The 16,176-nt window shown below is 48.9% G+C and overlaps 1 protein-coding gene across 6 annotated transcripts in view; it reads right to left on the bottom strand.

Annotated features, from left to right (window-relative positions):
• Lef1 (lymphoid enhancer binding factor 1) overlaps positions 1–15,927 on the bottom strand; it is a 102,411-nt gene extending 86,484 nt beyond the window's left edge. For 4 of the 6 annotated variants that reach the window (XM_023710059.1, XM_004626691.3, XM_004626690.2 and 1 more), the window contains exons 1-3: positions 14,834–15,927; positions 12,758–12,824; positions 11,302–11,435 (exon numbers count right to left, since the gene is read on the bottom strand). In XM_023710059.1, the coding sequence (XP_023565827.1) occupies positions 11,302–11,435; positions 12,758–12,824; positions 14,834–15,037 (405 nt within the window). In that variant the 5' untranslated portion in view covers positions 15,038–15,927. Of the gene's footprint in view, positions 1–11,301; positions 11,436–12,757; positions 12,825–13,880; positions 14,030–14,833 lie in introns of those variants that run through there. The other 2 variants (XM_023710061.1, XM_004626692.2) reach the window with 2 other exon arrangements.
• Between the last annotated feature and the right edge of the window lie 249 nt (positions 15,928–16,176).

The raw sequence follows: 16,176 nt of genomic DNA, 5'->3' as shown, positions 1-16,176 counted from the left end.
AAAGGTTTGTGGTAGGTAGCCAAGTGTTATCAAGTTTCACCAGTGCACAAATATCATGAATTTACATCAGAACTGTTGACACAACAGACAAAGGCAAGCATCACAGGTGTGCCTGAGGCCTCTCTCCTTTTAAAAAAATTTCTATGTGATTTTTTAAAAAGTCTTAGTGCAAGTTTGCAGTCTGTATGATGACAGTCCACGCATACGTGCCACACCTTACGTCTACTGACGCCCCCTCCCGCTCTGCTCCATCTCCCAGTCCCCTTCCCATTTCCTATCATCTTTTACTTGCTCTTTATTCATACTTTGGGCTTTGTATAAAAGAGAAGCCAAGCAGTATTTTACTAACTTCATCCAACAGGGTCTTAGGGCACATCTACTTTCTTTGCAGAGACCCAACCACCTCAGGTGGAAATTTCTTTTGGAAAAACTTAATCTCTACTCTCTAAGTGACCCCCACCTAGATGCCTATAAATGCTCTCATGAAAACCTAGTCAATAGAATCCACCATAGTTTCACTGGTTTTGGCTTCTCATTCCTCACCAAACAGTCTTGAAGACTTGAGCTCAAGCACTCTCTGGCCTGGAGCTCACGGACCTACGGGAGCCTCCTTTCTAACACTCCAGGGCTCCTGCTGTGTGTTTTGACCAAAGATTTCCCACCTGTGATAACCAAGTGAGACAATTTCTGAAACAGTCACCTCTTGCTATGCTTCCAACTGTCTTCAGGACATTCAACTTTGCAAAGACAGGGCAAGGGCGGGGGAGTTCAAGCAATTTTCCCATTATGCAGCAGGTCAGGACCTGAGCCTGAAGTGGGGTTCTGGCTTCTAAAGGGCGGAGGTGCAGCCTCTGTACAGGACAGACAAGGGGACCTGGCTTCCTGCAGGAGACTCTGCTTGCCCAGCCCTCCACACGGTCAAGGAGGACAACAGCACAGCACTCACGGGGACAGTGCACACAGGGCGCTGTGGATGTGCAGCCCTCGGTGACCCAACCCACACCATGAAGTGGAGGCAGGTCTGGGCCACCTCGCCAGCACTTACTGGGTAGCAGTGTCTAATAAATGTGCTCCTGAAAACACTCTATATGGGAACTTTTCTGGGGTCTGTCTTAGTCTCAGATTACTGAATCTCCTGCCCTTTTAATGAAAAAAAAAAAGAAGAAGGTTTCTTTAAGCCACTTTCCTGGCTAAGCCCAAGCAGAGCTGTCTGTGCAGCCATTTTCCACAAGTACAAACCAAGTATTCTCTCCAAGCCCCAGAGGGACTGCAATGAGCAGAAGCAGGGAGCAGCAGCACGGTGCCTGTGACAGCCACAGTCCTGGGACCTGGGGCGAAGGGTGGACCAAGGGGCTCCAGGGCAGACCAGAGTGTCAGTTCCCTCGGGCCTCCCCAGGCCTGTGCTGGGTCAGGTAGTCAGCCTTTACTGTCACACACCAGCAACAGCCCAACACAATGACCTTCACTGGATGGTTATGCGATGAGCCATCCATCATTTCTGAAATGAGCATTCTTGGTGCTTATCTTCATCCTACCAGGAAACCTAACCTGAAGCCCTAGGGCTGTTCAGAGATGTGACAACCATGGTGTCTTCTGACCCCTGGAGGGGACAAGATATGCCTGCTGGCTACTGTGCCGTCCAGAAAGGTCCAAAGAGCCTCCTTGGCATCCTGGCTTTTGAAGTACGATATGAATAATGACCCAAACTAAGGGTGGGAAACACGTCCAGCTCACAAGCACCTAGCTGATCCCATTCTCTGACAGGCAAGCTGGGCAAGGTGCTCACCTGTAACTCCAGCATGAGGGAGGCAACTGCGGGGCACTCTGTCCCAAAGCTTTAGCAAAAGGGGGCCACAGGTATAGCTCAGTGCAAAGATCCTGACTTCAACTACAGAATGACAAAAATTAAACAACCAAACAAATAAGTTCATAGGTGGATCTCAATTATACAGCTATAAAAAATACAGAAATAGTTTAATTTTGATGTACAGTAATTCTAAATCACTTCAGGAGGAATGGATTAAAATTTGTAACAGTCATTGTACGTAAAAGGCTCTCACAACCCCAAGAGATATGAAAAAGCAAGTGACATATCAAAAGTGGACTACAGATATAGCTTAACACAGTTTCGCAACAGCATTAATTAGAATAATTTCTAAGACCTTAGCATCCATGACTAAAAATGGAAGGTAGCTGGCCGTTACCAATGATGACAGAGACCTGTATTTATTCACACAGAAACATGAGCACACATGCTATATTTTAATGGGAAAAAAATGAGCAGCACAGCACAGTTTTATGACTTCATTCATCAAAAATGCTTGAATTACACACACAGATAGAAAAGGAACAGCTGAAAGTATGTGTCTATGTACATCAAAAAATGAAACTACTACATCTGAATGATTAAAAATGCAGGTACTTTTTATGAAATTGTTCTGTTTCTTCACAGGTTTTCCCGACTTAAAAACAATTACTTTAAGTAAACAACCAAAAACATTTCCTTTTAAGAGAAAGAAAACACTGTGTCTAATAAATATCTCTTTAACAAAAAAAAAAAAAAATGTTGCTTCACTTTTTAAAGGAAATTTTTTGTCCCAACTTCTCAGGAATGATCAGGATTCTAGTTAATGCTGAAGTAATTTCTCTTACCCTAGCAAGAGGAAGCCACAAAAATCACCACTAGATGCTTCTAGAAGTGAAGCACAGCCTATATGTGTATCACTTGATGTGCAAAGAACCCTCTTGGGTAATTTTCGCCTGTCAGCGCTCAGTTGTTACCGAATGAGAAGCCAGCATCCTTTTTTTATCAAAAAAGATTCCGAGCCACAACACCTCTGGTCATCCAGCTTGTTTCCTACTCAGTCCTTAAGACATGATGACATTCGGGGCGCTAAGGGGCCAGAGCTACCACTTCCTATAAAACCAGACATTCCTCAAAAATATATCTGACACACTTGGTGAGCAACGTTTTTGCTGGGAATTTTCAAGAACATGTTGAGCAATCACGTGGCAGCTTTCAAGTGCTCTTAGAGCGGTCGCTCCGGAACTATAGATGTTCGCATTATTTAAGAAACAGTAGTATAACGATTACCTCACTCCCCAGAGGACTGCTGACTGGGGAGCACTTTGTGTACCCTTCGGAAAGAACTGGCTTAGGCACTGAGTCCCAGCTTCTGAGCCAGGCATACCTGGCTTTGAATGCAAGTTTTACCACACACTAAACTGTAGAGTTACGGCCAACCAAGTCATTCTCTGCAGTCCCGATTCTCCATGGGAAGCAGGATGGGATTAGGCGCATCCGCCTCACAGTGCTGGGATGAGGATTTGAAGTACGCAAGGTGCACCTAGTAAATATTAAATGCTGGTCCGTTATTCAGGTCATGGCTCTCTTCACCCACAGGCATGGTGCCTTTGTCTCACAATGACACAGAGGTCCAGGACAAGATGCAGAAAGCCTCACAGGGAAGTGTGACAGCAATTTTGGGAGGCCGCGCTGACTTGCATCAAATAGAAGTACGGACCATGAGATGTCGTAGCGCAAAAGGGTCTGGTTCTGAGGCTTGGTGAATGTTTTGTTGTCCAAAGAGAAAAGAACAAGCCCAAGCTGACCTCATGAACCTCTGTCTCCAGTGTAGTCCTATTTTTAATTCACCCACATTAACACTGTCCTCTGGTCGTCAGGCCAACAGCCTCAGCCCATCCACTGCCCCCTCTCTATGTCTAGGAGGTCATCTCAAGCCCCATGTTCTCTGCGGTGTCACAACATCTACTGGTACCAAAAATAACATCAGGGGAATCCAGGCATTCACCTGTCTCCGTGAGGTTCTCTCCTAAAAACCCCTCCAAGTCAGGGCGTGCTCCCATCCTCCCAGTGAGGAATCCACTGCTTCAACACCATCCAGCGCATGCCATGGCAGTACCCGCCCTGCCAGCTGAGACCTGGGCTGCTCCTGGCCCCTGACTTGGTGGCTGCGAGTCACAGCACTTAACACCTGCTGGAGCTGACCTCCCACTCCCTGGCCTGCTCTGCAGGGTCATCAGCCTCAGGAGCTCTAACCTCTTCATTAAGGACAGGGCAAGAAGTCCACACCAGGGAGATTAAGGCTCTCTCCGAGGGGCTGTGGACAGGAACTGCCCTGTGCTGACTTCCCATGCAGAGGAAGATCTTCAGTCCTCTCTTGCAGGAACATCCAAGAGGCAGTACAGAGGCGTAGTAGGCCCCGTGGGACGCACCACGGGGTGCAGTCACTCCTCCTGGTGAGGAAGGAGCCAGGGCTCCTCCCTGGACCTCTACAGATGGACAAGATAATGCTGGCAGAAGGAAGGAAAGGACATCTCAGGAGGACTGAGCTCCGAGACTCACGCACAGGGACCTGGACAAGGGTTCTGGTATGGTCTGGGAATGCAGCTGAGTGCAGCTGAGGGTGGAGAGCAGGTGGCTATGAAAGGTCTAGGCAGTTGTTACTGGCAGCCTTTGCCCCAAATGCAGCACAGGACCAAGCAGAGCTTGTTGGAGGTGCAGGAGTGTGTGACCTGTGTGTGCCAATGAGGGACAATCCAGGGGCCTGGCCTCAGCCTTGGACAGTACTAAGGTCCTCAGCAACTGGACCCACAGAAATGGCACCCAGTGTAGTGCTGGCCCAAAGTTGCCACGTGGGAGGTGGCAACATCCAGGCGACGAAGACCAGGTTTCAGCTTGTGAAAAACACGGCTCCTGAGCACCTGGGGGTCCTGACTCTGGCCCCACCTGACTTACACATGCACCTGTTAACCTGAGCCTCAGTGGCCCTTGCCCACAGCATGCTTGGCCAGGAATAGTAACCACAGACAGCTACCCCTCCTCTCCCCTGCCCCCCGCTTGAGCAGTGGAATCAAGAGTTCTACCTGCCAGTCTACCGCTGAGCTCTGTCCCCAAGGTCTCCTAACTTGCTGTCCACAGAGGACAGAGGCTCCTCTCTCAGAGAGCTGAAGGGGAAACTGAGCAAAGATGGACTGAACTGTGTCCCTCCTTCTGGGCCAGCTTGCAGGAAGGAATCTATCTCTACAGTCCAGCCCTGCTCCTCTCCATCTCGTAGCCAGCTTCTCCGCAGTCACCCAGACACCCCTGGTCTCTTCACTAAGGACAGGACAAGTTGCATGAGTCAGAGGAAAGGTGAGGCTGTTTAGCAGACACCTTCCTCTCTTTGCTTTCACAGAGCATCTGTTTTGACAAAGAGAGATCATACAGAAATTTCCAAAAGACACGCCTGAAACTTTCCCTGCACACGGTTAATAAAGGAGCACACTTACTGGGCTGTCTCATCAAGCCGGGCTGACTGTGGTTACCTCCTAACTCATCACCATCCTGCTGATAGATGGTCAGCTATCAACAGCAGCTGATAGTGTACAGTATAGTTTTCAGGATTCAAAAAAAAAAAAAAAAGGAATTATAAAAATGTCTCTGCAGGGTATATGTGCAGTTCCTATTTTGATGATTATTTCATTCAGAAGCGGCTAACAGAGCTGAGGCCAGATGTGGTACTGCACATGTAGAAGGTAATTCTAGCACTTAAAGGGCTGAGGCAGGAAGATCTCTGTGAGTACAAGGTCAGACTATACTACACAGCAAAACCTTGTCACAAAACTGAAGTTGCGCTGAAGCCACGCCACCAGGGACCCTCCCACATCTACCCTTCTTTCCTAGGCTCTTTCCCCTGGCCCAGTACAGCAGCCACAGGCATCTTTGTTAAAGGGATCAACAAATCACCACAAAGGTAGATCACCACAGTGAAGACTGAGAGTCCTGTAGAGCTTACGGAGGTCCCATACGGCACCACACGTGGGAGTAGGGAGAGGAGTGATCGATTATCTGAATTTTTAAAGACTCAGTTGTCCCCGTTCAGCTACAAATAAGACACGTTTCTAGACCTTCTGCCCCACACTCAGTGTTTCTCGCCAGTCCTTGCCTCCAGGAGTGGGGCTGTGAGCGTGGTCACCCAGACTCATCCTTGCTGGGTGCTGCCCTTGCAGGTTTGTCCTAGGGACTGAAGGCACACGGTCACCAGACCCAGGGCGGAAATGCACGGAGGCACTCGGTACACAGCACAGGGACCGGGTCAGCGGGCTGAGTGCTGGGGGCAGTGGGCACTGTGCTAGATGTGTTCTTCTGCCTGCAGGGACGCTCCACCTCTACCCAGGCTCCTACAACAGTGTGCGTGGTTCCAGCTCCAGAGCAGGAGGTCTGGGTTTGCAATCCTCTCCCTACAGTCCCTGCGGGATGCATCTGAGTCCTGGTGACTCCATGGCACCTAGGCTTAAGACGATCAAGGGCTTACAGCACAGTCTGCAGTTCCTACACTGTGTCTTCATCAATCCTAATATATAAGAGATAATCACAAATCCAAAAATATAGATATGTATACATAAACACACACATATATTTAAAGATTCAGTATAATACATATATTATACATATATTTTGGAGATGGTGTCTCACTGCCCAATCTGGCCCCAAACTTCTGGACTCAAGCAATCCTCCTGCCTCAGCCTCCCAAGGAGCTGGGGTTGAAGATATAGACCAACACGCACAGCTCTTAAAACATGTTCTTTAATTATCTGCGGCTCAATGGCTCCCCCTTCTAAGCAAGCAAGGACCTGCTGGGACCAAGTCTCCTGATTGCTACAGCAGCTTCCTATAGCCTGGCTCAGCCTGGCATAGTCCGTAAGCAAAGGCTTTAATGAGGACTGGATTTAAATGAACATCCCCTCTTAAAAACAACCCTTGGCAGCACCTATGAGATGCCAGCCCTACTTTTACCTGCAAACAAAGCATGTGTTTTCCTGTCAGCCATTGACCACAGTGGCAGCAAAATGACACCCTGTCTCAAATAAAAAATAAAAAGTTCCTGGGGATGCAGCTCAGCGGTAGAAGGCCTTGGGCTCAACCCTCAGCACCAAAAAAAGAGGGGAAAAAAATCTAACAGTGTCTATAATACATAAACAAGGAAAAAGGGAATAGGAGAAGAAGAGAGTGACCTGACTGCTTAAAAACTTCAATTACATAAGCCCCACAGTTCTGCCTAAAGGAATAACCAAATTACTTTATTTTAAAAAAGTGAACAGTTTGGAAATGCTCTCCTATGCCCCAGGGAAGTCCTGGAAGGGCTACAAGGCCAGGTCGTGACAGAGCCAGGGGCAAGGTGCTCTCTCTCAAGTCTGCTCTGGGCCAATCCTCCAGAACAAGTGCTGCTGGACAGCAAACAGCGGCAGAGGTGAGAGCGGCCCTGAGGCCTGTGCCGGGTAGGGGCGCTTCAAAGTCAAGGCTGGGGAGGTGTTGGCTTCAGTTTTTATGTTTAAAGTACACATTGGCTGTACATAACGATGCCACTCCTCATGAGGAGTTGGTCGGTGGGCATTAGACCTCTCAGTTCTGTTTACGTTCCTCTCCACACCCACTCCCCCCAGAGCTTGGTCCCCTTCCCACTTGGTAGGTTGGGTCAGAGGTCTTGTTTTAATAAAGCCCACCTGAGCTCCTCCACTCCAGATGAGAAATGGGCCTGCTTGTAGGCAAGTGCAGGACCGTGGGACAAGGGTGAGAAAAGGTCTCATAGACACAGTTGTGTTGGTCACCAAAAACCAACATACTGATTTCCTAAAGTAAAAAATCACACACCAGAACTGACTGAATTCAGTAAGAACCAACTCCTGCCACACTGATAGCAATTCCAACTTAAGAAATAAAAGTAGAAATGATCGCCGTGATGACATCTGCCATCTTCCTTCCCCACCTAAAATTCTCTCAAAGAAAGATCACAGAGAACCTGCAATGCAGAAAGCTGCTTCCGGCAGCTCCACTCCCCCACTCACTCCTGGGCATCCGAAGAGAAATGAGGGGCTTCTCTGAGGTGATAAACATTTGGGCTGCAGGGACAAATGGGTTTGTGGTCTCACAGCACAGAGCCTGAGACCACAGAACAAGGTGCAGAGGTCAGGCGAGCCAAACACTCCCAGGGGCCTCAGCCCCTGGCCTTGGACAGGAGCTCCAGGGTGAGGACTAGGATTTTCCTTTTTCTATTTTCCCACTGGCCGACAGGGATTTCCATATATGAGGTTTAGAGAAAGCAAGGTTGTGTGTTTAATCAGCTCTCCAGGATCCTCACCAAAACCCTGAGCACCCTGCACGAGACCAGTCCCACCAAGGCTCAGTGTCTGAAAAGTTCACATTGTCACCAAATGCATAACTCAGGTGTTTTCTTCTTAGGTTCAATTTATGGGAACTACTTAAAATTCTATGAGAGGCTCATTCACAAGGTCTCTGGTACAGATGGTGATATCCTCAAGAATTCCAGCTCTAGAGGGAAGTAATTCGCCAATCAAAACTTCCCAACAGAAGTGGTGAAGACTAGGTGAAGGTGCACCTTCCCAACCGCACAGCACTTAGGTTGTAGGTAAAATCTGCACAAACATGCATGTGCCAGTGTTCATCCAAAAGGACACGAGGAGTCATAAGAGCTTCCAGCAAAAGCAGTTCTGCGGGCCAGACTCCTGGCTAGCTTTTGGTCTGCGCACAGAAGGGTCCAGGCGGACACGGTGGTCCAGGCCCTCCCTGCCCCAGATGTTCCCAGGCCCAACAGATGCAGTAAACAAGTAGTTGTAATGCAAATCCCAGGCCCAGGGAGGCCCCTGCTGCTCCCACCCTGAACCCCAGCACAAATGGTCACCCTGCGCCTGCCTGACACCCTGATGAAAGTCATCACTGAGGATGTCAGGGACACAAACACTCAAGCCTGCTGGGGACAGGATTAAAGAACACGAAGGCAGAGTGTGGCTGGGGGTGAAAAAGAGAGGCTGCCTTCCGGTTAAAGTGTTTTTGATCTCAGACACATTAAAAAACAGCTGGTAGGTATTAAAAACCAAAGATTGTAACTCACTTCGGTTGGACATTAAAAAAAACAAAACTGACAAAGGCCTGTGGTTAAAACTGAGAAGCTTCTGGAATTGTGCAAAGTGCAGAATATCTTAAGAAAACAGGCTAAAATAAATCTGCTCTAACATGCAAGAGAATGAAGCAAAGCCTCAGCCAACAGTGTGGATGAGGAGCCACTTCCTGATCACACCTGTCCGCTGTTCTGCCTACTGACACTGATTCTGGCCACAAATCTGGCCTAGCCGCTGAGCTATATCCCAGGCCCTTCTGAAGCAATGAATAACTGATTTGCTGCCCTCAAAATTTTCATACAGACACCAGCAACAAAGACCTTCCATTCTATCACTATTTCAAAATGACCAGTACATGAGGGTTGGGGGAAAACCCTATGGCAGCCTACAGCAGAATGCGGTTTCAAGAAAAGCTGACTGTTCAATACTCTTAGTAATTATTTACAAAATTCCAATGTTTTTACACTGCTGACTTTACAAAAAGTACTGTTTGAAAGAAGTAGCTGATCTTGCTAAAGATTAAATGGCGTAAAAACGAACTAACTTAAACTAGCTGAAACGAAGTAGGTGATACCAGTGGCTTTTACTACTACCAAGACTAGTTTGATTTCAAAGACGATTTGTTATCCTAAAAAAGAAATCCTCAAGTATGTAAAACATACTTAGATCTTCTCTCCCAAGAACAACAACAACCAGAATGCTGCCCAACTGCGAAAGGAATATGTGACACACCTGCACATCTAGTTCAACAAATAGGAAGTCTTCCACAAACTTGAGAACTCAGAAGCATTTGTTTGGGGGTGGTATCTAAACATTAAACTACTGTTGCTTAATTCATTCACATTTTAAGGTCTATTTGTGCATTTCACATTAACTATCATTTAGTTAAACACTAAATATCACCAACTATTTGAAAAATCAATTTAAAATAGAACATGAGGGGCCAGGCAGGATGGCTCAGTAGAATAAGCGCTTGCCTGGCAAGTGCCAAGGATCTGAGTTCAATCCCCAGTTATGCCAATAAAATAAAATAAAATAAAATAGAATATGAAATAGCTTTTTTCCTACGGCATCCACCACACAGTCCCCGAGAGCTCCATCTTGGCTGCTATATGAAAATTAGAAAAGTGTTACTTATCCCCTACTTGAGAAAGCCAAATTATCTTTTGAAATCTGTGGAGAAATAAATGCACTACCTGTGTAATCACAGTGCCCACAGAGTGGTCAGAGCTCTGTGCCTCTCATTCTGACCATCGAGGGCTGCAGGAAAAGCATGACATCAAACACTTTGCTGGTGACTGCTGGCTGGGGACCAGGCCTCCACCTCTGTCCCCAGAGACACTGAGGACACCATCTCTCCCAGTTGCTTGTGATTTTTTCAGTTTGTCAGCAGCTGACAAAGATCCCAGGCTCCTTTTATGATGGGGGGGTTTGGCCTCCAAGAGTAACAAGTGAGACTGGAACCCTGACCTGGAGATCTAAGGCGCACATGCATTCCACCGGGGGGGTGGGAGGTAGAGGTGCGGGTAGGGGATGGAGGGAGCTGAGGCTGGAGAAAAAGATACTTAGAGGGAAGGGACCCCTAAGGATCCATCCCGAGGCTGGGGAATGATTCTGAGACTCCCTCCCCAGATTTAGGATCACATCCCATACCAGCTACTCTTCAGACATATCCTCACTCCATAAGTGAGGTTTCCACTTTCCAAAAAAGGGAGCTGTCATCCAGTGACAAACTTGAAATCCTCCAAGCAACACATTTGCATAATGCAGTTATGCTGCCACTGGAGTTTTAGAACTTCAGAAGTGAACTGAACCATGAGATAAAAAAGGAACAACTTTCATCAGGAATCTGCAAATGATACTTTCTCAACAACTGACAATGAAGTAAAAACAGCCCAGCCACCCTTCACAAACAGTAGCTAACATTAAAATAAAGTGAGACACTTTTGAAAGCCAAAGTGACAACCTGCATGTTCAGCTCTAAATGAGCCTATAGTTTTTCCTCTAGATGGCTTAAGGCCTTGCAAGACCATCAGTCTCTAGTTAACTGAAAGACTGAATCCATTTTTCCCTGTCATCAGTATGAAAAGCACAATTCTCACAATCATGGATTTGTTGTTTTGACAGTCATTAAATTTCACTTTAAGATGTTATTTATTAACCTCAAGCAACAAACCGGAAGCTAAAATTCCAAATGCTAGACATCAAAGATGGCACTATTTGAAGGCAGCACTGTTCACTCCCCGCAGCAACTCTTACTTTAACAATGACTGGCTGGGAAGCCTTTCCAACGTATTCCAAAACAAAACCATCAACATTCTGCTGGAAAACAAATCAATTTGCACTTCTGAGAATAACTGGCAACATCAGCACGGTACTCACTGTCCTTGGGATGGGTGGCGAAAGGGATCCATTGGACATGTATGGGTCAGTGTTCATATTTGGCATCATCATGTAGCCAGAGTAAGTGGAGTAGGAGGGTCCCTTGTTATAGAGTCCTCCATCGGGATGTTTTCCTGCGAGAACGCAAAGAGCTGTCAATAATGTATACAGTCTTCCCTTTTGTACCACTGTATTTTTCACTAGAAAAAAATAGAATAGTTCTACAGCAAATGAAGTTCTACATAAAGATTTGTTTATAAACATCACTACTGGATTATTATGCTGTATTTTAGACTGACAGCATCTATTCTCTTAAAAGGCTTAGCAGTGCACCAGATGTTTTAAAAAACATGTGGTTCAATTTACTTCCAATACTGGCTGATGCTTTTACGAAAATAAGTATTATACATCTAATTTAACTTAATCCTAACAAACTGGACTAAGAAATACAGAAACACGAAAGAGGACACACAATCGTAAAGCTGTAATATAAATATATTAGGCCATCCATCTGTATACACATATATGTGCTGACATGAACATATATGTACTCGTTACATTTCTCCTCTCAGGCAAACTCAAAAACTCTAACCTATTACTTACTAAGTGACACAGTTATATCTAGATTATGAGCAACTGACCACATTTATAAGGGATTCACTCTGGAAGGCTTTTATGTATGCTTTCATCTGTCAGCCAGAGAAATCCATGTGTTCAGTTTATGTACTTTAATCCATGTGACTGCTGTCACCAGGACGGAGGCCTGCTGTATTGTCCCTGAGCCCTTCCTCTGGTTGGCAAGTTGTAGATACCCACACGCTAGTGTGGCCAGGTGATAGGTAAGTCATTAAGAGACACCACAAATGCACAGCAGCTGGCAAGCAAATGCAACCACTTATCTGATTCTTTTCAAGCCATAGGGAGCTTTCCTTAAAAATAAAAACTTTGTACCTACTCACAACTTTTGAAGTTTTTAGCAAGCATCAGAAATTGAAAGAAAGTCTCCCCTGCTTGCTACACAGCTTCAACTTGTAAGTTTTCTGTTCTTATAAGTGAGATTGCCTTTGGGCTTTACTCAGCCTTGTTTCCTCACTGCCTGCCCTCTTGCTGTAGTGACCTGGAAGCAGCACATTTTGCAAATGAAAATCCACTCAAAACTGTTATTGTTGCGAGGGAACCCACCTCACTGGAGACATTTGCTTCCCCAACCCCAAGAATCTGAAAGGCCACTGAAATCCAAAGGCTTCTAACTCAAGGACAGTTTTTTAAATATTGCAACACACATTAGAGAAAAATCAGAAATGGCCCATGCTTCCTTTCCCGTTCTGTAAAATAGTGGTCGTCTTCTTATCACGTTTGGTCGTGGTCTCTTGAATGCAAATAAAAGTAGCAGAACAAATCCAGTACACACAACACACATCCAGGGGACGGTGGACTGTGGTAGAATCAGTCTTACCGTCATCGGGGTGTTCCCGGGCCTTGTCGTGGTAGGGCTCCTGAGAGGCTTGTGCTTGACGGGCCACCTAACAGCATGAATCCCCACCCAAAAGAAAGAAAATCACCTTAGAGTTTGGGACAACACACGACCAATGCTAACTCTACTCATTCATTTAGTTAGTATAGGAAGGATAATAAGTGAGGCTGCAGAACTGTGGAATCTTTATTTCAACATGTATTTTTTGAGCTATTATTATCTCCTCAGGATCAAAAAGTAGAAATACTGACAACGAAAACATAATAAATCTGGTAATGATTTGTGTGCTATTCTGACTGCTGTTTACCAAAACCTACCAAGGCTACTTGGGACCCTGGCGTGAGAGGCACTGATAGACCTAACGGGGTTGATCGTTTTGATAGTCTCTTTAGACTCTGTTTGCTTCAATTAGATCTGATTAAAAGCAGGCTGATTGTCATTTTGCAGCTGAAAAATGTCATTTTAAATATAAACAAGCCAAGCACTCCAATGGGGTATTAAGGAAACTGTCCCAGAGCTCCACCAGGCCTCAGAGCCCAGTAGGGCTGACTGGGTGCAGGCTGACAAGGGCAAAGTAAAACTATTCTGTGGTTAAAGGGGGGAAAATTGAGAGTTGGGTTATCTAAGAAGCAACCCCGTTAACATCAGCTTTGGTAACTGCCATCCATGCACACTTAACCACGTGCAAAGTAGGGGTCTCCCCTGCTCAATCGTCCTGGGGCGCGGCTCCTCACCCCCACCGCCAGACCATCAGGCTGTCTCCCCAGACCTGAGCAGTGCAGAAAATGTGAAGCAGGTGGCAGCTTCATTTATGGGCTGAGGAAGGAAAAGCTAAATGGAGAGGAAGAAAGAGGCTGCTCTACAAGGACACGAGTTTGGCAGAAAGCCTGAGTGCTCTGGACATTATTGGTTCGTTCCCTGGGCCTGTGTCCTCCAGATGACCTCACCCTCCCACAGACTCACGGATCTCTCATGGAAGAGGAGGTTGGGTGCACCTTGCCCCCGCCCCCCGCACTCCATCTTCACCCTGGATCCCGCGCTCAAGAACACCTTTACGGGTTCTCCTTGGAGCTGAGGTCCCCACCCGTCCAAAACGTGTACTCACCCCTGCCATCCGGACAGAGAACTCCGAGGTGTTCTTAAACGTGCAGTTTAAGACCCAAAATGTCCCCGCCCCCAAACCACGCGCTTTCTTTTTGGGGGAAGGATGCCATTTAAGGAAAAAGGGTATACCTCCAAAGTTTCTCTGCAGGGAGAAAGCGTGGGTGAAACCTTTTGGGTGTCAGGCCTCTTCCACCGGATTTCCTCCGGAGGAGCTCCCAGTTGTTGGACGAGGTGGATAGGGGGGTGTCAAGTGTCAGAGTCCCTCCCCCAGCCCCTAGCCCAGAGCTCGCCTGAAATAGCCTAGCGCTGCCCGCTCTCGGCCCTGGGCGCCTACACCCACGTGTCTCTATTTACCCTCTCGGGTTACTGGCGCGCTTGCAGCGCAGCCTGAGATCTGATAAAGCGCTTCCGCTGCTGCACAGCTTGCCTTTCTCTGTGCATAGACTGGAGGCCTGATCTGGGCCCTGACAAACCCCAAATAAAAGTTCCCCCTTCCTTAAACTATGGGAATTGGAGCAGTGGTGTCCGCGATCGCAGGACTGCTAGGCTCAGCGCACGCAAGGCTCTGCCGCGGCTCACGGTCGCTACTCGCGACCACCCGCCCGTGAGACCCTGGATCCGGCCCCACACAGTCCCCCCACGGCCCAGCGTTAAGGCGGTTGGGAAGCCGCCCACGTCAGCCGCTTAGGCTCCCGCTGTGGCCGCGCTCCGCTGCGCCCTCGGTTTATCGCGCGTCTGCCGCGCATCCATCCGGAACAGCGCAGCAGAGGTGCACTTTGTTTTTGATGCTCGGCACGAACTTCCCCGTGGCATTGTTTACAAGTCTTAGCTTTTAACGCGTCGCATTCCCAACCGATGCGGGGCTCGGGGAGAAGCTTCCCGCCGGCGACGCCACCGCTAACCAGGGACCCAGTGGCTCTCTTGTGTAGCTTCCCCGACCGGTAGTGCGCTCACCTCGTGTTCGTTGGCGGCCGGGATGATCTCAGACTCATTCACTAAGGAGGACTTGATGTCGGCCAGGTCGCCTTCCTCCTCCGGGTGGCTTATCTCCGCGAAGATCTTCTCTTTCTGGGGGTCACCCTCGTCTTTGAAGGGGATCATCTCGTCCGTCGCGCAGAGCTCCGGGTCTCCGCCGCCTCCCCCCGAGAGCTGGGGCATCCCGGCGGCCGTGTAATCCCCGGTCCGCTGGAGGAGCTCCCGCGGCGACAGCAGGAGAGATTGGGGCGTCAGTGCCGGGGTCGTGGAGCTCAGTCCAGGGGCGCGGGGGGCAAACGAGCGCCGCAGGCTCCGGGTGTTGCACGCGTGGCGGGCCGGGCCGAGGTCACCCTTTATCCCCAGGTCGCCGCGGCCGGAGCGCACCAGGGTGGGGCTACGGGGTCCCGAAGCGCGTCCCCGCGCGCCTCGACCCTGTAGATGGCTTGAATGCTGAGAAGTTTGCTTCCCGAGAGGAGAGGGGAGCTGAGCAAGGCTCCGTGTGCACCGGCGGAGACGGAGAAAGGGCCCGGAGAATCAATCAGAAGAGAATGAAAAGTCCACTTCCTGGAGAGTAGAAAAATAAGGGGGGGAGTAAAATAAAAATGAAGAGGTAGCCGAGCTGGCGGTGTCTGCTTGCAGCTCCGAGTTTCCGAGCCTTTCGCTTCGGCTTCTCTCCTCCAAAAGCGTGGAGGTGGTCTGCAGCCTCAGGAGGAGATGGGTGGCGGAGCACGCGAGAAGAAGCGCAGAAGTTTGCCAAGAGTGAAGTTCTTGCGCCGACACCGGCGGTTGGGGCCAGCGAGGTCCTCGGCGTCACTCCGGGAACTGGGCCCCAAGGCTGCTCCGGAGCCCCGGCTGATAGGCGCACGCTCGCAGCCGGGTCCCTCTTTGTTCCCGGCTCGGGTTTCCCAGCTGGGCTCGCCGGCTCTCCACGCCTCCGCGGCGTCCGAGTGCTGGGTCGTCCGGCAGACGGGAGGGGATCACGGCAAGTTGGCCGCCCGCGAGGCTGGGCGCGTCCCGCTCCCGGCAGCCCGCTGCTCTGGGCGCCCGGCCCCGCAGGTGTGCCACCGAGCCTCCCACCGTCTGTCCGCCTCTTCCCGCGCCTCGCCGGCGCTGAAAAGCTGCCCACTTGCGTCGCCTCGACTCCCCGCCCCTCCCCCGCCTCCCGCTCTCCTTGGCTGCCCACTGGAGGGGGGAGGTGGTTGAGGGCTCTAAAAAAAATTCTGCTTTTCCAGAGCCTGTAGGACGAGCCCTAGTTTGGGGAGGTGTGTATGCGCTAGCCTGGAGGGAAGGGTCTGCCAACTTGGCGAGGCAAGGAGAGACGA

The sequence above is a fragment of the Octodon degus genome, unplaced genomic scaffold (genome assembly GCF_000260255.1).
Source record: "Octodon degus isolate 3935 unplaced genomic scaffold, OctDeg1.0 scaffold00016, whole genome shotgun sequence".
NCBI classification, from domain to species: Eukaryota; Metazoa; Chordata; class Mammalia; order Rodentia; family Octodontidae; genus Octodon; species Octodon degus.
Note: the sequence above shows the minus strand (reverse complement) of the source record. Positions and strands in the feature narration are given on the sequence as shown.